Source organism: Prenolepis imparis, unplaced genomic scaffold, assembly GCF_030444845.1.
Source record: "Prenolepis imparis isolate NDT839.2.m4 unplaced genomic scaffold, iyPreImpa1.0 SCAF_14, whole genome shotgun sequence".
Lineage (NCBI taxonomy): Eukaryota > Metazoa > Arthropoda > Insecta > Hymenoptera > Formicidae > Prenolepis > Prenolepis imparis.
In genome coordinates, this window is record NW_028141172.1 from 6,361,611 (window position 1) to 6,388,770 (window position 27,160).

At 25.3% G+C, this 27,160-nt stretch overlaps 1 protein-coding gene across 3 annotated transcripts; it reads right to left on the reverse strand.

The window, feature by feature from the left end:
• Positions 1–6,157: 6,157 nt before the first annotated feature.
• On the reverse strand, positions 6,158–26,414 carry LOC145945286 (aminopeptidase N-like). 3 transcript variants are annotated; one of them, XM_083054182.1, is made up of 14 exons: positions 26,312–26,414; positions 24,491–24,613; positions 21,637–22,094; positions 20,269–20,751; positions 18,192–18,366; positions 17,571–17,730; positions 17,137–17,212; positions 15,824–16,041; positions 15,659–15,760; positions 14,928–15,217; positions 12,152–12,351; positions 8,111–8,473; positions 7,927–7,996; positions 6,158–6,667 (listed from the first exon to the last, which is right to left on the reverse strand). In XM_083054182.1, the coding sequence occupies exons 3-14, from the start codon at positions 22,071–22,073 to the stop codon at positions 6,527–6,529; spliced, it is 2,715 nt and encodes a 904-aa protein (XP_082910308.1). In that variant the 5' UTR covers positions 22,074–22,094; positions 24,491–24,613; positions 26,312–26,414; the 3' UTR covers positions 6,158–6,526. The 3 variants fall into 3 exon arrangements, with proteins under 3 accessions (XP_082910308.1, XP_082910307.1, XP_082910309.1); XM_083054181.1 differs by having other exon boundaries at positions 15,659–16,041; XM_083054183.1 differs by lacking the exon at positions 21,637–22,094 and having other exon boundaries at positions 15,659–16,041.
• Between the last annotated feature and the right edge of the window lie 746 nt (positions 26,415–27,160).

The window sequence follows — 27,160 nt, forward strand, 5'->3', positions numbered from 1 at the left end:
TTTCCGTACAAATATATAAGTTGCTACGTGAAAAGTTATGTTCTGTGTTGCACAATTATTGAAAACTATAATACTGGACTTCCCCTTTAACACATATCTTGGTTCCAGTAGTAGTTTTAGTTTCAAATCATAATGATATGGTTTCAGACAGTTTGACGAAAAAGCCACTGTCATTACAACGATGTGTAATAAAATATTTAATGACAGTTTTAGGAACATCATGTCATTTCTTGCTTCAAATATCTACAAACACATATTTTTATTAACATTGAAATAAGAAACAAAAATGGACAACAAGTAAATATAAGAAAAATGCAAAACTGTCGACTTCTGTCGGAGGAAAGGTAAACATATAAAAAATTGCAGCAATTTAAAAAAATATACAATCTATTTAAATAGCTGTAAACTTTTACGAATATTTCTTTATATATATTGCGTTTTATATTAAGGCTTTTTGATACTCGCCACTGCACGTTAGTTTGTGACGTCAGAGGCGAGAAAATACACGTTGAGAATATTTGCGCGCCATTTTTTCTAAATAAATAGATATTTTGATGAAACATAACTTTAGATGGTTTTAGCACACATTTAAAATACTTTTTTCAAAAAAATTTGTTTTCCTTTGACAGTTAATCAACAATCGTAAAATAATTGAAACAGCAGACTTTATCATGCGGAAAGGCTGCGTATGTGCAAAGACGGACTGGGCCTTATTTCACAGTCACTTTAGTTGTTGATTGATTATAAGAAAAAAATTATAGTTTTCTTAATATTTAGAAATACATTAAAGCCTTCTAAAATTGTATTTTATCAAAATATCTTCTTATTTGAAAATGACACGCAAAAATTTTTAGCTTGTATTTATTCGCCTTTTTATTGAATGTTGTGTCTTTGTTAAGAGTTAAATACACCCGGCCAAAAAAAAGTGGTACACTTAAGAAGTAGTAAAAAATTGTGAAAGTTCAAAAATTTATAACTCAGCTAATAATTATGATATCGAGGTGTTTAAAAAACGAAAATGGAGCTTTTTGCCTGCAGTGTAAAAAAATTTTAATGCCGATTACGTGAAATAATCAGTTTTGCAATAAAAAAATGACAAAGTGAGAACTTTCAAAACTGATAAATAGAAGGTCCACTTTTTTATATTGCACGGCGTGAATCAGTTGTAGCTCAATGAAACAAAAAGCACATGAAAATTCAAACTTTTCCCTTTATAATGCGCTTCAGCGGAACTTGATACGATAATTTTTCGTTGAGTTATATCATTTTGAAAATAGTCGATTTTTTAACGCAAAAATTATGATTTCATATGTGTATCTGCTACCTTTATCAATTCAGACCGTTGCAAATTTATTGAAAAATGTTGCATCAAATGCGAAATTTATATCATAATTTATCCTTTAAAAACCGACTTTGTACAAATTGAGATAACTCGCCGAAAAATAATCATATCGTGTTCCGCGCATTTTAAAAGGAAAAATTTGACATTTCACGTGCTTTTTATCCCATTGAGCTACGTCAACTGATTTACGCTGTGCAATTCAGAAAATTGAACTTTTTATTTATCAGTTTTGCAGGTTCACGCTCTTATTTGTCATTGTAAAACTGATCATTCCACGTAATTGGCACTAAAATTTTCTCAAACTATAGACTTCAAGCCTTGTGTATTGTCCTTGTTGTTATTAGTTTGACATATATTTATCAATATGTTATTATAATATCAGAATTATCTGTGTCATTTGTAAGTCATATACATATACAAATAGGCTACATTCCGAAAGTCACTGCCAGTATTGGAAATCTATAGTTAGGTATATTGTAGAAAAAAAAAAAAAAAAACAACGAAATAGCTGTTGCAAACTTTTAAATTTATTTCAAATTTTGTTTGATATACGTTTTATGAGCAAATCAAATTTGGATTAAATAAAAGACGCCAAAAAAACTCTTCATTATTGTTGTATACACATCTTTTCCAAGAAAAATTTACATTTATTATGCTTGTTTTTTTTTATATTTATTACATATTATATTACATTATATAACATAATATAACATAATTATACAGGAGACATTGACTCTCAATATATATCTATTAGAAATTAAATGTATTAAACAGAGCAATTTGTTTTTGTAATTTGTTAAAATAATTAAAAGATGTTATTACAATTCAGATTCAAATGTTTTTACGTTAACTGCAATGCGGAGAGAACAAGGACAATAATTGATATAAAAAAATATAAACGTTTTCTAAGAAACTAAATGAAATATTTTTTAGAAAATGAATATTCTTTAGTCATGCTTTTTTACATATATTTTTATACATATATGTGTAAAGAGAATTATTTAAATATTCATTATTTTACTTACATTGTTTGTTGAAACACGAACCGTTATTTTATATAGCTAAAAGTGGTAGCCAAACGTATCACTTAATCTCGAACTTATCTCTTGGAACGACCGTCGAATACTGATGGTATCATAACATATGAAATACACAATGTCATGTAAATATCTCCTTAATACTCGCTTATAACTCGAATATTATTGGTTCCTCGACATTTTCGCTTAGGAAAAATCTTAATTTATATAATAAAACTGTATTCTATATTAATTCTTTTTTGGAGAAGATTATTACGACTCTCGTGTGAAAAATACAATTTAAATTTTCTAATACATTTAAGATCAGAAATGCAAATAAAAATTAACTCTATCCCAAAACTAAACTAACAAAGGCAATGAATTTTCTTGAAACTTGCACACTGTCTTATTGGCTTGAAAATTTTAAATTGTGAAATTAAATTTACTTTGATCATATTGTGAATTCACATTACTATTTATTCACAATACTATTTATTCTATTTATATGTATATTTTTTATTTCGACTTCTTCGTTTTCTTGTACTTTCTGTATATATTAAAAACGCTTTAAAAAAAAAAACACACACACAAACAGTTATTTTGATTATATATATTATCAGATAAGTAAGTGCTAATAATTTTTTACGACTTGTATTGTAATTTCTGATTTTTTTATTAATAATGTAAAACAACATTAATGTTTTATTAGATACATTTTGAAATTAAAAATACAAATACTATAAAAACTATTCATGTTATAAATAATTTGAATTATAAATGATAATAATAATAAATATTATTGATAAATGGAAAATAATAATAATAAATACTGAAATATCGAATACAGAATAAATTATAGCACATATGGTAAATAAATACTACTTACGAGAAAAATAATAAAAAATAAAGAAAAAATTTTTAATTTTTGTTTAAAGCTAATTTTTAAACCAAATTAATTTTATTATTATGGTAATGTGAATCAATATACCAAACTAATTATACCAAACGCTATACCAAAAGCTATTCGTGTGTAGCTTTACTACAACAAAGCAATTGAATATTTACCTTAGATTTTGATGATAAAAAAGATATGCGGAATATAAATTATACTTGTACGGAAAAGTTATATTCAATTGAATTGTTTTAGTTCTATCATGCAAGCTAAATTGTGTCCTCATACCGTTAAATCTGTAAACAACATTTACTATTTATTACTTTATTTTTCAAAAATATCAAGTTTAATACGAGATATCAAAGTAAAAATGAATTTTTCTTTTTCACATATATCCATTTAATGTAATTATATATTTCTGTCACGTATATATTATAATTATTAATATATGTTTATTTAAGCAAGGTTAATAAAAATAAAATCTCAAATTGAGATTTATTTAATTTTTTGTTATTGTACCAAGAAAAGTGCCACATGCATTATGTATTAGTTTCAACAAAAAATTAATTTTTTCTTTATATTGACGCATTAATATCAGTATCTTACTTGCCCGTTGAAATTTAAAGGCTTTTACAATTAGTTTTTTTGTCAAGAAAAAGATATATTTAAGGATATTACTTAATACAAATAATTAATTATTGTTTCCCAATATAGATTCTAAATTAACTACTCGTTACTGTCATTTGTTGTCGATGTTATAAAGTAATTTGCGTTATCGTATTGTTACAAATTTCGTTTTTTTAAATGCTATTAAAGTTAAGTTCTAGGCATAAAACACAAAAAATTTTTAAATATTACTTTTTTCTTTGAAAATGTAATAAAATGATATAATTTGAATATCTATATATATAAAGTACATAGTATTTTTATAATTGTGAATTCTTATATTTCTTTATCGAAGAAACATTTTTTTTTTTTTAAGAACATCGCAAAGAAATTTGTCTTCATAATAAAAAAAGTATGTAAATACATAAAAAACATTTTTTAGTTCAATATTTTAGCAAATTAATATAAATATGAAAAAATCGCTTGTTTTAACACTTTTAATTTTGTGCAAATTCAAAATTTTTGTAGAATATTATAAATTATAAATTTAATTATAATTACTGATATAAATTAATAATGATATTTATCAATACTGACAATGAAGAAACCCATTTTACAAAAGTTCTATTTATACTTTACTCAAGTGTACTTTCTGTCGTTTTTACGCTGACGAAGTTACACCTTAAAATTAAACTTATTTTGTGTATATTTAAAACTCGAAACGCAGTTCGCTAAAATATGTTAATGCTGATTTCGAGCAAATTTTGAGAAAAAGTACTAGAATTTAGCTTATTAAAATTTAACAAATGGCAAGATTCTTCAAGTCATGGCCACTAAATTACATAGAACTGTAAATACATTTGACATTAATATATAAAATTATTCCAGACTATTATCTCTTCGACAAGAAAACTCGAAAAATTACATGGTTTTATGCAAGAATATTTTAACTTACCAATTTGTGATAGCTGTTCTCGATTTATTTTCTATTTATAAAATAGCAAGGGCAAGAACGAACGCGTGGCCTAGATGAAACGCACAAGTCTTATATTTATTAAATATTGCTTTGATCGCAATATTATTTAGCAGCTTTAGTCTAGCTCGCAAATTGTTGTAGTTATTATATCGGATAAAATTGTTGCATAGATAGTTGAACCGAGTGTGAAATAGCTTTGTCCTCCCCATATACATTCGTTTCAAATAATATTGAACAATTTTTAAATCTGAAGCCGTTCTCTAGCTTTATACAACGTTTTTGACGGAAAAAAAACATTTCTGTCAGAATCAAAGCATGCGCAAATAAATACACATACACACACACACTGGTACATATGAAAACATATTATTTGATTTTAATGTCAAAAATTTACAATTAATTTATTAAAATATTTATACAAATATGCGTTATCTCATACATCTTGACACATTTATGAAAATGTACATAAATAAGTAGATTATACATATATACATATATATAGTGAATCAAGTGAAAAAAAGAGTTAAAAATTTCTCATTAATTCTGCTAATATTTGATACATGTAGAGAATCATAAATAGAAAATTTGAATATTTGATTAAAAAAGTAAAATTAATACTATCGGCTATAGCAATATCACAGCAAATTTACAGAAGAGTGAAGCACATTGCATGGTTATTTATATTTGAGATAGAAGAAAACTTTAGTTTTTTTTCTCATATAGGTATATTACTACCGTGCAATTAAACAATTTTATAAATTTTGTAAACATTATTTAAATACACATGTACACAATATAATATACAAATAATAAATTTTGACATTGTTAACTCGACTAATGTTTTTAAAGAATTTGGAAAAAATAATTTCATGGCATTTATAGCAGCTATATTATACATATACATACAAACATGCATATACATATATATGTATATATACAAATAAATAAATATGCATATATGTATCAGGGATCCGGACCAAAACAAAATTAGGGTTTGGTTTCGGTTACGGTTTAATAAATTATTTAACAACTGTTTCGGTTCCAGTTTCGGTTTTTTGATAAATAAAGAAAATCGAAACCGTTTAAATAATTTTTTTCGGTTACGTTTCCGGTTTTTCAAAATTTTTACTTTTCGTTTTTCTAATCAAATTAATTTCTAAATTATATTACTTTAAAAAATTATTATTAATTTTTATGACATAAATAAACAACACATTATATATTATACATGAATATATGTATATATGTATATATATATATATATATAAATATGTATGTGTAATAAATATTGCGTAAGTATTATTAATGTATATATAAATACTAAAACTAATAATGTAAGGGCTTATTTAATGTTAAATACATATAAATATAATACAATATAATTAAAAACAATCAAGAAATTAATTAAAATTACATGCAAATTTCCCCAGGCAAATATCTTTGAAATTAAACGAAATACGAAAAAATGATTAAATAAAAGTTGTAAAACTTCGAGGAGGAAATAAGTTGGCGCTTGTAAAATTGACATATAAGTAATATATAGAATTAAATAATAAATATGTAAAGCATTGTAAACATGTAAGAAATTATTTTAAATATCTACGCTATATTATTGAAGACTTAATAAATAATGGGTGTTTCACAATTGCAGCTAGTTGTTAACGTATGTGTGTTGCAGTTGCACCTATAATAATTCAATCAAGACTGGGCGGCTGGTACAAATTATTAAAAAATAACAGCTGGTCCATTGTCTTACGCATACGTATACTGATCGTGCGTGCAATATGTTGCAAACGTAATGGTGATGTATAGAATCTTGTCACAAATTTATATATCTGAAATAAATATTATTTTAAATTTGATATTTATCAATCAACAATTTCGTAATTAATTATAATGAAAATCGAATGCAAGATTTTCAAGTAATAACCATAAGTATAATTATATCGATATACAGAGTGTTTCATTTTAATTTCCCCAAGCAAATATGTATCTCTGAAAGTAAGTCAAATACGAAAAGAATGATTAAATAAAAGTTGTAAGACTTCGAGGAGGAAATAAAGTTGAAGCTTTTAAATATATGTAATTTGCAATTAGCAGCTACTATATTATTTCTTATAAACATCTGTGCGTTTTCTTTACGCCAATTGATTTCTCTCATTATTTTATGCATAAAAATATTACGGTAGGATAATGAAAAAAATGAATATTTTTTACGAAATATTTCATATGTTATGTCAAACTAAAGTATAAAATGTCTCGTAAACTATTCACTTTTTGGTATTACCCTAATAACATTTTACGTCAAATATTGCAAACAATTGATTTATTAAAAAAAATTAAGTTATTTTTATTTAAAAGAGAAGACAAAAATGATCTTCAAATTACCTCGAAAATCGCCGTCTTAGAAATCAGTAAGCAGCGACAATTTCTTTTTCCCGTGAAATTTTTATTTTGACATTTTTTTCAAATAAACAAAATTAAACAAAAATTTCGAAGACATTTTTCTGAGAAATTAAAATAAAGTACCTTGTATAAAATATCTAACAAATTGAAAGAAAAAAATACATATACATTATATACATATAACATATCTGTTAAATATATATATAATAAAATGTAATACATGTGGAAATGTGAATGTATGCGCGAGTGAGTGGAAGAGATCTAAGCGAGTGTCATAAAATCTACCCAACTGATACGATTCAGTGTAAGAGCGACATAAATTAAATGCGTAAGTGTAACGTGAGACAAGAGTCGACGCGAGCGACGTAAACCAGATAAAGTATCGAAGCCTACCGAAATGATACAGGTGTGTATATATGTGTTTGTATGAAGGTGAACCCAGAGAGCCCAAGGCTCAGGGAGCTCATTGTCAGTAGAGACAGAACTGTGAGAACGTGTATTAAGCTGTTAGAATACACAGCATGAGAGTAATTAAGAGTTTTCTGCGAGAGTTTTCTTTTACTTATCTTTATATTGCCTGATTATTTTTATAATAAACGATTCTATTACCGTCTTAAATAAAATCCTACATTTTAATAAAAAATTAATAATTTATAATGGAAACTTTAGAAATAAGTATAAAATTTACCTCGCTAAGTTGTTCAGCTGAATATGCATTATTAATCATCACAATTAATGCTGCATTGATATTGACATGACTATAACAACAAATAGTATGTATAGATTTATAATTTACACATAATAAATAATTAATACATAATAAATTTTTATGATAATAAACAATACAATTTTATTAAAAAAAATGTTATTACCTGAACCTGAACTCTATTAAATTATAATGATCCAATAGTTTTTTAAGTATTTTAGTGTTTTTAGCATGTCTCGTAAAAGTAGAAAGAAAAATATTGGCGGTTAAAGAATTAACTTTACGCTCTACTTCTTTAGTTATTATTCCATCGTTATTTATGAATTGATTTTTATAGCGTGTTAAATAGTGCGACAGATAATCAATGATTATTTCGGGGTTATCGGAACAAAGAAGGCCCTCCAACATTTTATAATCAGATTTTTCTTTGTATATTTTGGATGCTTCTATCCATACATAGATCCATGTAGTCTGATTCGCATACTTTAAACCATTACAGTAAGTCCATTTCTGCCACCCAGGTAAAATTCTGCGCAATACAAAAAAGATATGTTTTATTTATTAATATATATGTACGTTATCGATATTTAGCATTAGTCTCTTTTTTAATAAATCTACAAAAATAAAGTCTAGATTTAATCAAATATAAAAATAAAATTATATATGTGTCAATATATTTTTCTTCTATTAATTTTTTAATGTTACTACATTATGCACTACATATTTAATCTCATTAATTTTATGATACACCATGTATAAGTAGACATATTTTATTCATAAACTCATATATTTGGCCAAGAAAAGCGGTACATTTGAAAAGTAATGAAAAATTGTAAAAGTTCAAGAGTTTATAACTCAGCTAATAATTATGATATGAAGGTGTTTTAAAGCAGGATTTGAAGAAACCCGGGTTTTTTTTAAAAAGCCCAGCCCAGTGGGTTTTTTGGGGTTTTATTGAGTTTTTTGGGATTTTGTTGGGTTTTTTAATTTTTTAAATTTAATTTTTTATAATTCAAATGAGAAAGTCTTCTACGCTCGTGTAATGTTCAAAACAAATTCATATATTTAAGAGGCCAACTTTTCGAGTCATTATTAGGGTGTTATATTAAACTCAAGTTTATTCAATTTATTATACAAAACATAATGAAACGTTTATACTTTCCATTTATATTTTATTATGTTTTGTATAATAAATTGAATAAACTTAAGTTTAATATAACACCCTAATAATGGCTCGAAAAGTTGGCCTCTTAAATATATGAATTCGTTTTTATAATTCGCTAATGATTAAGAAAATTGGCTATTTAATTGGCACAATTCCTTATTATGAATTAATTTTTATTTAATTTTTTTTATTTATTAATGTAATAGACCTTCTATTACATTAATAAATAAGAAAAATTAAATAAAAATTAATCAATATTAAATACTTCATTTATAATATTATTAAATTTTTAGCATTTTTGGATGGGTTTTATAAATGGGTTTTTAAGTAAGTTTTTAAAGTGGGTTTAACCCAATAAAACCCACCGGGTTTTATTGGGTTGGGCCCACTTAGTCAAACCCTGTTTTAAAGACGAAAATGAGGCTTGCTGTCTGAAGTTTGAGAATATTTTAGTGCCAATTACGTGGAATGATCAGTTTTGCAATGAAAAATAACAGAGCGAGAACCTGCAAAACTGAAAAATAATAAATCCATTTTCTTGAATTGCACGGCGTGAATCAGTTGATGTAGCTCAATGGGTTAAAGAGCACGTGAAAATTCAAATTTTTTTCTTTAAAATGCGCTTTGGCGAAACTCGATACAATAAAAGTTTCGGCTGAATTATCTCAATTTGAAAAAAGTCGGGTTTTTAACGACAAATTATGATTTAAAATGTGTATCTGCTTAATCTGTTACCTTTATCAATTCGAACTGTTGAAATTCAGAAGAATGATGCATAGAATGCGGGGTGTCCCGAAGCGATGCAAATCGTGCCGGGCATCTCGCGTAAACAGAGTCCGAGTAGGATATTCGCGAGATTTTCGCTGTATGAATTTGGCACTATTTCCTCGGAAATCGGAAAGCATCCATGAGAATTTTCCACGTAATTTGATAAAAAGGAAAAGGAGACAAAAACAAAAAAGAAAAAAAAAAATTGTGCAAATGAAAATTTGCACATTGCTTCCTCACCATTTTATTTCGCTAATTAAGATGATTTTTCAATTATGGCTTTCTCGTAGAGGAAGCTTAACTTGCACATTGCTTCTTCACCATTTTATTTTGCTCATTAAGATGGTTTTTCAATTATGGCAATGTGCAAGTTAAGCTTCCTTTATGAGGAAGTCATAATTGAAAAACCTTAATTAGCGAAATAAAATGGTGAGGAAGCAATATGCAAATTTTCATTTGCACAATTTTTTCCAATACTAGCAAACCTTATATATAATTAAAAAATATTTTCTTAAAAAAATTTTTTTTAATATTTCTATGCTACTGTGTAGTTCTGAATGTTGTATAATTTGTCAATTTACAATCGAAAGAAATTGACCAAATCTCAACAAATTTAATATCAATCATGCTTTAATGATATTTTATTCAGAACTTTCAGAAAATTATTTAAATTTTAAAATAATAATTAAAAATTTTATAAAAAATAAACCATTTAAAAAATTCTCCCCAAATTAAATATCAATAATTCTTTAATGATATTTTCAAAAGTTCGATATTTCAAAATTTACGAAAGTTAAAGCATGTACAAACATTTTTCGAAATTGATAATTTTATAAAAAAAAAAAAAAAACTTTCACTGATCCTCGTCAAATTAAATAGCAAATATCCTTTAATGATACTCTATTTATGTAAAAAGTTTATGTAAAAATATTTGTCTGATATCTCAAAATTCACAGAAGATAAAATAACCGCATAAATTTTTTTAAAAAATTTTATAAAAACTTTATAAAAAACAAACCCTTTCACCAATCTTTGTTAAATTCAATACCAAATATCCTATTGGTACTATATTCATGTAAAAAAAATTAGTTCGATATCTCAAAATTTGCGAAAAATAAAAATGCACATTTCTTAAAAGTTCAAAATTTTATAAAAAATGAAATCATTCACCGATCATCGCCAAACTCAATACCAAACATCTTTAAATGATAGTCTATTTATGTAAGAAAATGTATCCAAATATCTTAAAATTTACGGAAATTAGAGCAACCACAGACATTTTTCATAAAATCTAAAATTTTATAAAAATCAATTCCTTTCATCGATTCTCTTTAAATTCAGTACCAACCATCCTTTAATGATAGTCTATTCATGTAAAAACATTTATCTCCGATATTATAAAATTTACGAAAGATAGAGCAACTACAGACATTTCTCAAAAAATTCAAAATTTTATAAATAATAAACCCTTTCACCGATTCTCGTTAAATTCAATACCAACAATCCATTAATAATAGTCTATTTACATAAAAAAATTTATCCCGATATCTTAAAATTTACGGGAGTTAGAGCAACTACAGACATTTCTAAAAAAATTCAAAATTTTATAAAAAATGAAACACTGTATGAATTTTTATAAAAATGACAGTAAATAAAAGTGTTGTTCTACTTTACTTGTATGCCAAATTGGAACGCTGCAAGTCAAATAATTTTTGAAATATTTTTAAATTTAAAAAAACATGGGTGGGCACATACATACACACACACATACGGACATTTAAAAAAAATGTTATTTTTCGATGTTTTGGAACATTCTAAACACATTGGCATAGAAATCTAAAAAAAAATTTTTTTCACGAAAACAAAGCTTCCTCTATGAGGAAGCAAAAAGACAAAAGTCACACTGATGTTTGAAAGTGATTTCAAACTCTGTGACTTTTCTGTATTTTTTTTCCCTTTTTTTTGTCTTTTTTTTACGCGGCGAAATCCTCATGAATACTTTCCGATCTTCGAGAAAGTAGTGTTCAATCCGTACCTGCGAAAATTCCGCGAATATCCTACTCGGACTTTGTTTGCGCGAAATGCCCGGCACTATTTGTATCGCTATGGAACATCGCGCATTCAACGTAACATTCTTGAATAAAATTGCACCGGTTTGAATTGATAAAAGTAGCAGATATACTTTTTAAATCAAAATTACAAAATTACATAAATATAAATCAAATTGACGTTCAGTTGCTCTAGTGCACAAAGAATTATTATATAGGTACTTACGTGTACATTCTAGCATCATGTAAATATAATTCTAATTGACGTTCAGCTGCTCTAATGCACAAAGCATTATTGATAATACATGCGATTCTTGAGAGTTCTTGTTTTAAAAATTTATCAAAATCATTGCTAGTGGGTATCATTTGATTGTACGTATCCTCGTGTATAGATTGAAACAGGTTTCTTATTTTATCAATTACATTCTGCAATTTGATAAAAATTTTTTAATTTTTATAAATATCAGTCTTAAAATTATTTACAAGCACATATATAATATATATGCGAAAAATATACATTCTTATTGATTAGAACTATTTTATTTCCGTAATTGATTAAAATTTATTTCGAATTAATTAAACTCTTGAATAATTGTTTATATCGTTTAAATACATACAATTTTAATGTGTTTATTTTTTACGTGATTCATAATTTTCTAACTAATATTACATCATACAGAGAATACATATTAGGTAAAAAATTTCAAATTTGCACAAGTGTATTATATAATAAATGTTTGCAATTAGAAGACTTATCATGAATCGTATTATATTTTTTGAAACTAAAACTCAAATCAAATATTTGATATCTGTCAATAACATTTTATGATAAAAAAAAATTAGTATATTTATTTCTTACTTAATTATTTATTTATTGTACTATTTACATACTACAGTTGGATACAAATTAAAATTCTATTAGAATTATAATCAATTTCAAAATATATATTTGAGATATAATTTCCTAATAAGAGAAATGTGATATAATAATTATTAAAATAATATTAATATATATTTATTTAAGCACGGTTAATAAAAATTAAAATCTCGAACTGAGAATAGTTCAATTTCTTAATATTGTAGCAATAAAAGTGCTCCATGCATTACAAATCAGTTTCAAAGAAAATTTAATTTTTTCTTGATACTGACGCATTAATATCAGCGTCTTACTTGTCCGTTGAAATATAAGTGTCTCTTAAAATCAGATTTTTTGTAAGAAAAAGATAAAGTTGGGAAAATTACTTTATATAAATAATTCATTATTGTTTTCCATTATAGATTTACAAATAATAACTCATCGTTACTGTAATTCGTTGTCGATATTGTATTAAAGTTAAGTTCTATGCGTAAAACACAAATTTTTTAAATATTACGTTTTCTCTAAAAATCGATGTATAAAGTACATAATAGTTTTATAATTGTGAATCCTTACACTTTTTAAAAACAAAAACGTCTGTTTTTGAAGAACATTGGAAAGAAATTTTTCTTCATAATGAAACAAGTAAGTATGTAAATACGTATAAATAACTTTTTTAGTTTAATATTTTATCAGATTAATATAAATATGAAAATATATCGCTTGTTTTTGAACTTTTAACTTCGTGCCAATTCAAAAGTTTGGTCGTATATTATAAATTATAAATAAAATATAATTATATGTTTGTTTTTAATATATGTATAAATTTCTATACGAAAGACAAAAATAAAACAAAATAGAGACAAATTTATATTACATAAATTAATTTAAAATAAGAATTATGAAATTTCATTGCAACTGTGACTAAAAAATGATTAAAAAATAATATTTTCAAACTTTTTTGTAATATTTAAAAGGATTCAATGTTTTTAGTGTGTGCGTTCCACATATGTTAGAAAATATGCCAGGTAAATTCAAAAGTAACTATAGAGATATATTTAAAATTTGTTTTAACGCATTACTGAAAAAAATTGTAAAGTAGTAAATTTGTTACAAATAGCGTTACTATGTTTTCGAATAAAAAAAAATACTGTGAAGATAACGAAGCCACACGTAATGCGTTACATTTCGATATTGAAAGAAGACAGCACGTATAATTATAAGATTTCCGTATAATTATCATGTAATTAAATTTTGTTATCATTTTTAATTACCTAATATTTTAGTGTTTAAGCAAAAGTCAAAAGTATGATTAAATTGTTATCATATAACTTTGTTTAGTGATACAATTTTGTATTTTTATTGATTTATAATTCATCGCAACTTTATTATTGATATACGCGGCGCATTTTTAAACTAAAGTCCGTTTTGAAATAAAGAAAAGATTTTAACATATAAATAATTTTTTGTAGCCAAAAATCTACAAGCTTACTTTATTTTTCCGCATAATCATCATTGATTTTCACGCATTTTTGAAATCGTTTCAACAGCTTTCTAATTTTATTGTCGTAAAAGTCCGTCGCCTACGTCTTGAATCAGTTAGTAATGCCGTTCTTTAGTTCGCTTCCCCTAGGTCGCTTTAGGAAATTGAATAGACAATTCCAAAACCGTAAACTCCTGATTTTCAATAAATAATTGTTGTATTCACTTCTTCTATTAAACCTCTGTCATCATTGTTGGGCGACCGCTACGCTCTTCGTCATGAACATTTGTTTGTCCTTCTCTAAACAAACGACACTATTGTCTAATTTTACTGTCATTCATAACATATTCGGTCCAAAATATTACAAAGTTGTCTATTCAATTTTCTAACGGCGTTACTAATTGGTTCAAGACACAGGCGGCAGACTTTTAACACGATGGAATTAGGAAGCTGTTGAAACGATATAAAAAAAGGGTAGAAGTCAATGACGATTATTGGGAAAAATAAAGTAAGCTTGTAGAAGATCTTTAATAATATATAATAAATCATTTTTATAATAAATCTATGGCTATAATAAATCATTTTTATATGTTAAGATATTTTTTTTATTTCAAAACGGATCTTACTTTAAAAATGCGCCTCGTACTTAATTACTGACAGTACCTGAAGCGAAGTGGGAAATGTAGCTAGATTACTTGGAAATGCATAAATAATCGATGTATATTGAAAAGTTTTGATCATAGGGTACCATGCTATGTAATCTTTCTCTCGCCATAAGTAGCTCGCAAGTTCCCAGAATATGGCGAAATCAAGTTTTCCATTTACCGCCATATAGAATGCGTCATCGATGATTTGCGCTCGATTCAGATCATGTATATTAGAATAGTTTTCAGAATTTAAGTAATGTGCAAGTCTTTGCCAATTCTCCTTATCATAGTTGACGCGATAGTATTCTATTATTGAACAGATAAATTTTATCAATTTTTTTTAAATGTATAAAATAAATAGATTTCGAATTAAATTAATTTTATTTTGGTATATTGTTTTAAACATATATAAACTACTTTATGTAGAAATTAAACATATATACAAATTATAATAAAAAGATGCCATAATTAAATTTAAGAATAAAGCTCTGAAAAAATAAATGGCGTACAAAATTGTATAAATTTAAATTAATTATACTTAAAAAATAATTATTACCTTAACGTGTTTAATGGTAATATTGCAAAATATTTAAAAAATTATTATTATTGTTTGTAATATTATTGTATGTGAAATATAAATTCAAAATTTATATAAATATAAGTCTAAATATATGTAATAAAAAGAGATTGTTTGTAATAAGGATATTAATGTATTAGAATTAATATTATAACTTATTTAATATTTACCAGCTTGTTGTATGTTGACAATGATCCATTCAACTGTTTTATCAAGAAGTATTTCCAACGTCGGTTCCGATTTTTTTAAATAATTTTTAGTATATGACCAACCTGCGTTAAAATTGATGTTTGTGTCCATAGTAAAAGTGACGGGTATAAAATATGGTGTTTCACCGAATTTTTCGTCAAACTCTTTCGATATTATGACTTGGTCGGTAGAATAATCTCGTGTCACATTTAGCACAGGACAATACTTTTGTGTAGACCAACTATTCATCACTTCTTTCACGTTTCGAAGGTGATATAAATCGTAAAAATGGTAATCATATTTTTTTTTCTCATTGTCCATAATGTTCCACAGATCATCGGGAGTTTTCGAAGAGTTGGGAAGTCTGTAAAGTTTAACATATTGTGACAATAAATGCTACATGATATAATTGATTTGCATTAACAAAATATAAAATTAAAATTATCCGTTTTATTTGGATATAGCTTAAATAACTTTCACTTTAATATTAATGTTGACTTTGACTCTTACAGAAGGTCAATTAATATAAAGCAGCGGTCGATTTTTTTACAAAATAAAGTTAGAATTAGCAAATTGCATAAAATAATGCTAATATATTTGATGAATCATAACTTTATTTTTCAATTAATTACTTAATCATTCTATTAGCATAGTTCAGTGTCTTTGTTATATATTTAAGAAAATGCAATATATACGAGTACATATAATTTTGTACACTTTATCTGAGTATTTGTATGTATTTACGTATATACATATTTCTACTGTAGTGGCTTTTATCTGTTTTCTGAACTATTTTGTGTTGACAGATTAATTTTTTAAAAACATTTACTAATTTGTTATTTTTAAAATTTCACTTTGTTACATACGCAAATTTGAATAATCATCGGATACACTTTCATAAACTTAGCGTACGTTTTTTTATCTTCTTTAGGAAAGTTTATATGTATATACATTTTTGCTCTTACATCTATCATACCCATTTTTTAACGTTTTGTGTATATATTTATTATATGTATATATGAATAGGGTTATATATACATATACGAAATTTCACAAATATGGACCGATGGATAATATAATATTGTCTAATAACTTTACACACATATAATATAATTCAAATATTACTTCATAAATAAGATGTCAAAAAATTGTTATAATTAAGATTATTATTATTGCCAGTTACACTTTAATTTTTATTAAAGCCAGACAGTCCATATTATAATATATGTTTTCAAATTTTGTATTGTATGATCTTTGAAAAGAAATACATTTTTGTTCGTTTTTTTGTAAAAAATATTTTATGCTTTTGTGTGTTACTTAATAATTATAAGACTAATTAAAATAACGAGACTGATATTAACAGAATATTTAATAAAGATTTACTTTGAAACAACCTTATGTGAATCAATATTTAAGGAAACTTTAATAATTATTATATTACAACATAAGTAACACTTACTTTAAATATGTATTGATACATCTCCAAAATATACTATCGGGAATTTTACTTTGTAACATGCGCCACATAAAGGCTCCTATAAAAATATAAAGTAGGCATAATTACATACATTTTACATAATTTTAACACATGATGTTCAAAAATTCGTAAACATAACTAATAATACTAAGTAAGAACTAATTACAATAAAAAAAAAAATTATTCACAACAAGAATATAAGCAAATAAGAAGAAATAAATGTAGAATTGAATTTGATTAATTTGTTATTATTGATATGTGTTTATGGTTGGCAATGTAATTATATTTTTAATTATATTATTTACATAACTTTTTATATAAATATATATCAGTATATATAAATATATTATATATCTATGTATATATTTTAATTAATTCATAATTTATAATTCAAATGTACAAACATATATACATACCTTTAATAGGAGAAAAAAAAGAAATTGATTTAATGTTAAATGTATCGCTTGTATCTTTCGTAAAATTATTTGTATTCGTTGTACCGTTTATTGTTAGAAATCGAGACTCATATTGAGACTGAACTATGAACAAGTCCATTATCCGAGAATCTGGAAAAATCTACGGACAAATAGATGTATCTGAATAAATATAAAATGGTAAAAGAAAATCACATTAATAATACGTAATAATGAATAAAATTATTTGCAATTTCTAAAAAAATTTTTACTATTTTGTATATTCATTTAAATTAAAATATTTTTTAAATTTTTTAGTAAAAATGTGCATACAACTATTTAACAATTTGATGAAAATTATTATTGTAGATTTAAAAATATAAACGCGAGTCCTTCACAAAATCTAAAAACGAATTTTAAGTATAATTTTTTCTGCTTTGTATAATGTTTTTTTTTTTTTTTTCTTTTAAATAGTGATGATATTTCAAGATAGTGAAAAAAATAATATAAAGTCATTTTTTCAATATCTTTTTGAATGAGAAGGCAATTTCAAAATTTTACATTTTGTCAGAATATTAATCAAAATTTTCTTATAATTAACGTTAGAAATGTTAGAAGACCAACCTGGTCGATGATATATGTTTCGAAAAACAGAATGAAGCCCTCGTTTAACCACCAATAAGACGCATCGAAGATATAACCATAGTGTTGATATATTATATCATGAGCTATTGAGCGCATCATTATAAATTTATGCGCAGGAAGATGTAATTTCTCGTCGTAGGCAAGATCTGCTTCACTGAAAATTGTTTGTAAATAATATGATTATTTTATACCATTTTGTTATAAACTTGCATATTTTGCTTATGTACCAATTAAATGTTTTCACACACATATATATATATATATATATATATATATATATATTAAAAAAATATAATTCAAATATATTGTCATACATAATTAGAATTCTAATAAACATAAGAATGGAATAATCAAACATTAATAAACAAAAAAGTCAAAAGTTTCTTGTATCAATTTATTCGATGTATTATATGTGTTAATTATATGTAATTATTTTATATAACTTTATTTTTTTCTTTCTCAGAATCAAAATAAGTATATAGTAATATTATATTTCAATATTTTTGTCATCATATTTATTTCACAAAGTGATGGAATAAGTCTTCTCTAAAGCGATTTTTCGATTAATATATGAAAAAAGTGTGCAAATAGAAATTTGCACATTGCTTCTTCAATATATTATTTTGCTAATTAGGGTGGTTTTTCAATTATGCCTTCCTCATAGAGAAAGCTTAACTTGCACATTGCCATAATTTTAAAACTTTTTTAATGAGCGAAATTAAATTGTGATCAAGCAATGTGCAAATTAAGCTTCCTCTACGAGGAAGTTATTATTGGAAAACCATCTTAATTAACGAAATAATATATGTTGAGGAAGCAATGTGCACACTTTTTTCACATAAAATAACATTTTTCAAAATGTCGTGTATATGTATGTGTAAGTGTGTATATATGTACCTACTCTCGTATGTTCCTTTCCTAAAATTTGAAAATTTACATTTTTTGAAAAATTCAAAGTTTTATATAAAAATCAACTCTTTTACCCATACTCGCTAAATTCAATATCAAATATCCTTTAATGATACTTCATTCATGTAAAAAATTTAGCTTGATATCTAAAATTTGCGAGAATTAAAAAATGCACATTTCTTAAAAATTCAAAATTTTATAAAAAATGAACTCTTCCACCGATCCTCGTCAAATTCAATACCAACTATCCTTTAAAAATAGTCTATTCATGTAAAAAATTTATCCCAATATCTTAAAATGTACGGAAGTTAAAGCAACCACAAACAATTTTTGAAAAATTAAAATTACATTAAAATTTAAAACACAGTGTAAATTTTTATAAATAAGACAGTAACTAAAAGTGTTGTACTATTTTACTTGTATGTCAAATTGGAGCGTTGTAAGTCGAATAGTTCTAGAGATATTTAAATTTGAAAATAGATGGGCGCAAACATACATACATACATACATACACACAAATACGAACATTTTTCAAAAATGTTTTTTCGATGTTTTGGAACACATTGGCATAGAAACCTGAAAAACAAATTTTTTCACGAAAACAAAGCTTCCTCTATGAGGAAGCAAAATATAGTAATTATACTCATACAATCCGTTTAGTAATAAAAGTAAGTTCAGTAATAAGAACAGAACCATATATTTTTAACATAAAAACTTAAAATTGTGTTAAATTGTTGATAATATTTGAATTCTCAATTTGATATTACAACGAAAAAGTTTCTTCATCATTGTACGTCTATTACACGATATAAATATAAGTTATTCAGTAATTGTATTATAATAAATATTATATATACATATGTTTTATCGCGTCATTTATTATATAATTGCTTATAGGAATTACTTGATCATCGATAAAAGCACATATTTCCAAATTATATAAAATATACTACTCTCTAAATTGTTAAAATAAATAAATAATTGAATAAATACCGTTATAAGTCTGTATTTAATTAAGCCATCAGATGTAACAATAAAAGTAGAAAAATGCATATCTTTGAATTTTAAGCTTTTAAATAATAATATAATATTTTAATGATATATATTCAATATATGTTTAAAATTATTTTTAGATTATATGTATTACTTGTAAATAATTAGACCCCAGGTCAGCCAAATTTTGTTTTCGAAATTCGGAACTGCGACATAATCCACTTTTGAAACATCTTTCAGGATATCCCATTCGTATTTTAAATTCCAAATTATCATTGCAGCAACATTTAAACCGAATTTTACGTAGGGTGCCGAATACGGTCTGCACCACGTTCTCATGACAGTCCCTTTCCAATGAAAAAGATGAATCGGATGCACAACGTTATTTTTATATATCAAAATTGCTACGTCGTTGGGAGATATTTTAGGTGTCGTTTCGAAATAAGTAATTTGGCGTTGCTGCGTTGTCGTTTCATTGTCTATAAATTCGTATTCTCGTGTTGGCATATTCGATAAAGCTTCGCATTCACTGTCATGTTCAACAGAAATGTTAAAGGTGGCAGTTAATTCCGGCTCGTCCCAACATGGAAATAATTCTCGGGCTGTTCGCGGCTGGTTTAGTATCGCCATAATCCACCTACCACATTTTAATAACATATATACTATTATAGAGAATGACAACTTTACAGCAATTACTGGTACAATAATTATTAAGAAAGCATTGCAAAATGTACCAGGTGTCCCATTTTAAAGGACCCACTCAAATATCTCATTGTCAGAAACACTGCGTTAAATCGAAAAATGTTTCCTACAAAAGTTGTAGGGTTTCGAGGGGGACATAACATAGTAATGTTCATTTGACCTTGGGCGGCGTCTCCAAGGTTAGTGAAGGTTAACCTTAAGTGAAGGTGAGAATGAATTTTGAAGAAAATAAAAAAATGCTTCAGATAAAAGTTGTTCAAATTAATTAGTAGAAAAAGATGTTATAATAAAAAATATGGGGTTCCATTTAAAAAATTTATTCTCACCTTCACTTGACCTTCATTTGACTTGAAAAGTATTAAGGTAAGATTATCGAAAATCATATAATTTACGAGATATTTTGTATTTTATATCAAAATATGTCAGATTAAGATGTAAATATCTCGTGAACCATTCGATTTTTGACTATCTTAGCTTTATAATTTTTTATGCAGAATGTTACAAGGAATCTATTTACATAAAATATTTAGGGTAATTCCAGTTTAAAATATAAAGTTGACTTTAAAATGATCTTGAAAACCATCTGCTACAAACATTTCTGTAACATTAACTTATTTCCCCCTTAAAATACTGCAACTTTTATTTGAAATATTTTTTTCTAGAAACAATATTTTTGGAGATAAAAATTTGTAACGTTTTATTTTGAACACCCGGTATATATATATAACATATATTTATATTATATGCACTTATGTATTTTTATATTATTTATATACATTTATTTATTGCTTATTTTTAATATATCTTTATATTTACTCACTCTTTCTGTTTATGTTCGTACCAAAAAGTTCGCAAAGATATCCCTGAGAAATATCGTGTAGATATAGGGTTTTTAAAATCTATATTCACAATATAAAATCCACGTTCTAAGTTATTATTAGGCCCTAGTTGCTCGGCGAAATTAGTAACGGCAGCTTCATTTAATCTTTTTATATAATTTACTGTATAGATTTTTGAATTCATTACCGACTTTATATTCATATTCATTATATTTAACAAAGTTGATATATCAAAAGTTATGTTTTGTGTTGCACAATTAATGGAAACTGTGATATTGGACTCTCCCTTTAACGTATATCTTGATTCCACTTTGAGCTTCAAATCATAATGAATTGGTACCAGACAGTTTGACGAAAAAGCCATTGCCATTACAACAATGTGTAATAAAATATTTAATGACAGGTTTAGAAACATCATGTCAGCTTTTGCTTCAAATATCTGCAAACACATATTTTTATTAAGAATGAAATAAGGAACAAGAATGGACAACAAGTAAATATAAGAAAAATGCAAAACTGTCCACTTCTGTCCGAAAACAGGTAAACATATCAAAAAATTGCAGTAATTTAGAAAAATATACAATATATATAAATAGTTGTAAACTTTTATAAAAATTTCTTTATATTAATTGCGTTTTGTGGTAAGGCTACTTGGTACTCGCCACGCCACGTTAGATTGAGACGACAGAGACGAGAAAATACACGTTGAGAATATTTGCGTTACATTTTTATACACAAAGATATTTTGATGAAACATAACATTTTAGATGGTTTTAACACACTTTTAAAATACTCCAAAAAATTTTTTTTCCATTGATAGTCAATCAACAACCGTAAAATAATTGAAACAGCAGACTTTGTGTCATGCGGAATGACTGCGCATGTGCAAAGACCAGACGGACTAGGTCTCATTTCACAGTCACTTTACAGTTGATTAATTATAAAGGGAAAAAGATAAAATTCGGAATATTTTCGGAATATTCGGAATATTTTAGGAGTATACTAAAACCATCTAAAATTGTATTTTATCTGAAAATGGCACACAAAATTTTCAGCGTATATTTTCACGCTACTTTGTTGAATGTTGTTTCTTTATTAAAAGTTAAATACACTCGGCCAAAAAAACGGTTCACTTAAAAAGTAGTAAAAAATTGTGAAAGTTTAAGAATTTATAACTCAGCTAATAATTATGATATCGAGGTGTTTAGAAAACGAAAATGATGCTTGAAGTTTGTAGTTTAAGAAAATTTTTGTTCCGATTACGTGGAATATAATCAGTTTTGCAATGGAAATCTATATATAAAAATCTATATGTAGAAAATTACAATAATTTATTGAAAATGATTTAATTTGTTTAAATAATTGATAAATATTGAGGAATTTTTATACAGAGTATCCCAAAATGAATGATATACCTGTTAATGACAGATTTCTGGGATCGATTTGGAGATGATTTTTTCTCAGCAAAAATGTCGAGGCAACAATAATTTTCGAGTTATAAGCGATTGAAAATAAACGGTTTTTCGCAAACTAAGCTTTGTCGAAATAAAATATTAACAAAATTACACCCTTCAATTAATTTTTTGTAGAATTTACTTTAATAGAAATTTAATTTAAGACTTAGTTACAAAGTTACAAAATTGCAAGTTAATTTTTTACAAAATATACAATTATGATAGCAATGATAACAGTATAACAAAAAAAAAAAAAAAAAAGAAATCAACATCTTGAACTCAGCACGGTAATTAGACATCAAGTTTCCACGATATTAATTAAAATTCGCGTCGGACATCTTATTGTTAGTTAGATTTGTAACAGCTGTCAAACAATGCGGTCGTGTTTCAGATTGCACCATTTTTTATAACGCAGAAATAATGGAAGATTTGGTTTGTCAAAAAAATGTTTCATCGTGCGATTATTCGATTTATAAAGAGAATAACCAACCGACATCGCGGAGAAACGGTTCTCCTTCGTAATAATATAGATAAATTGCAGTTTGTATTTTCCATCAAGGTACATATATCTAATCCTGATTGTTATATATTAATATTAATTTTAATTTATATAATAAAACTGTATTCTATATTAATTTTATTTTTTTGAAGAAAATTATGAAAATTATACGACTCTCATGTGAAAAATACAATTTGAATTTTCTAATACATTTAAGGTCAGAAACGCAAATAAAAGTTAGCTCTATCCCTAAAACTAAACAAAGACAATAATTTTTCTTGAAACTTGCACTATGTTTTATTGGCTTGAAAATTTTAAATTGTGAAATTAAATATCTAGTTTAATTATATTGAAAACTCACATTACTATTTATTCTATAATTAAATAGTATATTTTCGATTTCAAACACACACACACAAATAAATAATTATTTTAAATTAAATTTATTATATCAGATAAATAAGTGCTAATTCTTTTAAGGCTTGTATTGTGATTTCTGATTTTTTGACTCTTAATGTAAAACAAGTATAATATTATATTAGATAGATTGAAATTAAGAATACAAAAACTATAAAAACTATAATTCATATTATAAATAATTGGAATTATAAATGATAAATTAAAATAATAAATATTATTTATAAATGGAAGATAATAATCATAAATATTGAAATATCGCGAATACTGAATAAATTAGAGCACAAATGGTAAATAAAGACTACTTAAAAAAAATTTTTTTTAAATAAAGAAGAAATTAATTTCTTTTTTAGCAAATTTTTAAAGCAAATTAATTTTATTATTAAGATATTCTGAATCAACATGTGACTATACCAAAAGCTATATTCGTGTAGCCTTACTAAATCGAAGCAACTGAATACTTACCTTGGATTTTGATGATAAATAAAATGTGCAGAATATAAATTATAGTTGTGCGAAGCATTTACATTCAAGTTAATTGTTTTAGTTCCACTATGTAAGCTAAATTGTGTCCTCAAACAGTTGAATCTGTAAACAATATTTATTATATATAAGCGTTTTTTTCAAAAATATCAGAGTTAATGCGAGATATCAAGATAAATATGAATTTTTCTTTTTCGTGTATTGTTCATTTAATATATAATTATATATTTCTTTGCGTCGTGTATATTATAATTTTATATAATTTTATATAAAACAAGTTTAATTAAGAAATACATTATATTGCTCTTCATTAATATTGAATTAAGATGTAGTTCCGAAAAGGTATAGTTCTTACCTTTAATTTTTCGACTTCGTGAAACGCTTTCTTTCCGATTGAAATAGAAATCATTAAAAAGAATTTTGGTCGATACTTTATAAGAAAAACATTTTTTCAAAGAGAAAATGTTACAAAATATGGTTATTGTGCACATTCGTGATGACTGCATCAATTTGAAATATATGAAAAAAGAAAGCTTTTATAGTATTCCCGAGAAAATGGTTCCTCACTCTTAGTTTAAAAAGATATTATTATTAGAAAAATTTAAATTATAATATATATTATTGAAATATTGTACTATAAAAGCTTGTAGGATTCAACCTTTCGTAGTGTTTATATCCTGCTCACGCATGAAAAAATAATTTGTTTACATTTTTTAATTAGCCGTTATTCGTAACGATTGCTTATTTTTCCATTTGTGTTCAGAGTTCAGAGCAAATGTATAGGATGAATTGGTTAGTTTTTTCTTTCCAGGGTCTTTTCACGCCTATATATATACATATATTGTTTTTACATACATTGTTTTTACATCAGCAAATTAAATTGCACTAATTAAAATGGCATATGTTGCAACATATACATATACTAATTTTTATACTTTTTACCACTTTCTCTTAAAAAATGATTTTCTTATATAGGTGTTCAAGTTAAAATTCTCTTCAGAGGCTTCCATTTTAACCTGAGATAAAGCATTTTATCAGAGATAAGGCCTTATCAAAACTTTCTCCGAATTTAAAAATATATAATGTACAGATTTTAACACAAGAATGTACATAATAATTTTTTCTAATAACGGAGCTTTGCCCTTATTATTTTGACACATGTTTATCAAAATATGATATTAATATCAGACTAATATGTGTCATTTGTAAGTCATATATACAAATTGGCTACGTTCCGAAATTCATTGCTAATACTGGAAATCTATAGTTTATGTATATTGTAGAAAAAAAACAAACAAAACAATAGCCATTGCAAACTGTTAAACTTATTTCAAATTTAGTTTGATATACGTTTTATGAGCAAATCAGATCTAGCTTAAATAAAAGACGCAGAAAAACTTTTTATTATCTTTGTATACACATTTTTCCTACAAGAAAAATTAACATTTATTGTGCTTGTTCTTTTTTCATATTTATTACATACTTGACATAGTTTAACATAATGATACAGGAGACATTGACTCCTGATATCAATTAGAAATCAAATCAATTAAACAAAGCAATTTGTATTTGTGTTAACATAATTTAACGTTGTTATTACTATTCAAATCTATATGTTTTTACGTTAACTGCAGTGTGGAGAGAATAAAGACAATAATTGAAATAAAAAGGATATATATGTGTTTTTATAAACTAAATAAAATATTATTTAGAAAATGAATATTTTCTATTCATGTTTCCTTTACATATTTTTATACATATACATATAAAAAGGAATATCTAAATATTTATTATTTTACTTACGTTGTTTGTTGAATCACGAGTCGTTATTTTATATAGCCAAATGTGGTAGCTGAAAGTATCACTCACAATCTCGATCTGACCTCTTCGAACGACCATCGAGTACTGACGATATAATTACATATGAAATACACAATGTCATGTAAATATCTCATTAAAGCTTGTGTCATACTGCGAACTGTCGAATACCCAATCAGAACAAATACAGCTTAAGGATTCAGATCTCCAATCGTTCCAGAAAGTGAATATAAATTACAAGATATTTTGTATTTCAATTTGATAAAATTTTACATAAATTATAAATCTTGTAAAATATTCAATTTTCGATAATGTTACCAATACTTTCATATGAAAAAAGTAAAAAAAGTAAAGAAAAAAATCAATTGGTTTAAAGAAAATACATCGTCGTTTCTGAGATGTACAAATGCAACTATTTAGTCTCAAAAAAAGATTAATTTTTTAAAAATTTATACAATACTATTTGCGTCCAATTCTTAAAGTTTTAACCAATTTCTAACTTAAAAGGTTAAATTATAAAATTTAATTTTTTTTAGTCATACCGTAAAACACAATATTGTCTTTCCTTACATAATATTAACTTATTGATGATAATAACTTTTTGCTACATTTTGTAATTATTATATTAAAAAGTCTATTAAAACAAAAACGTAAACAGTTGTTCCGATTAAATTAATTTTTTTATATTATTCTTTTTATATTCAAAACAATAATATTTCAATATTAAGATAGCTTTCAACTATATAATGTGACTATAATAAACAAGAAGTATATGTAAGTAGTCTTACTTAAACGAACAATTAAATATATATCTTGGAAATTTTAAGATAAAAA

Coding starts and splice junctions, on each gene's coding strand:
- LOC145945286 (XM_083054181.1), bottom strand. CDS start 22,073: ATGATGTTTCTAAACCTGTCATTAAATATTTTATTACACATTGTTGTA. Junction 8,474..12,151: donor CATGATGCTAGAATGTACAC/GTAAGTACCTAT, acceptor TGTATTGCGCAG/AATTTTACCTGGGTGGCAGA. Junction 7,997..8,110: donor TTAATAGAGTTCAGGTTCAG/GTAATAACATTT, acceptor TTGTTGTTATAG/TCATGTCAATATCAATGCAG.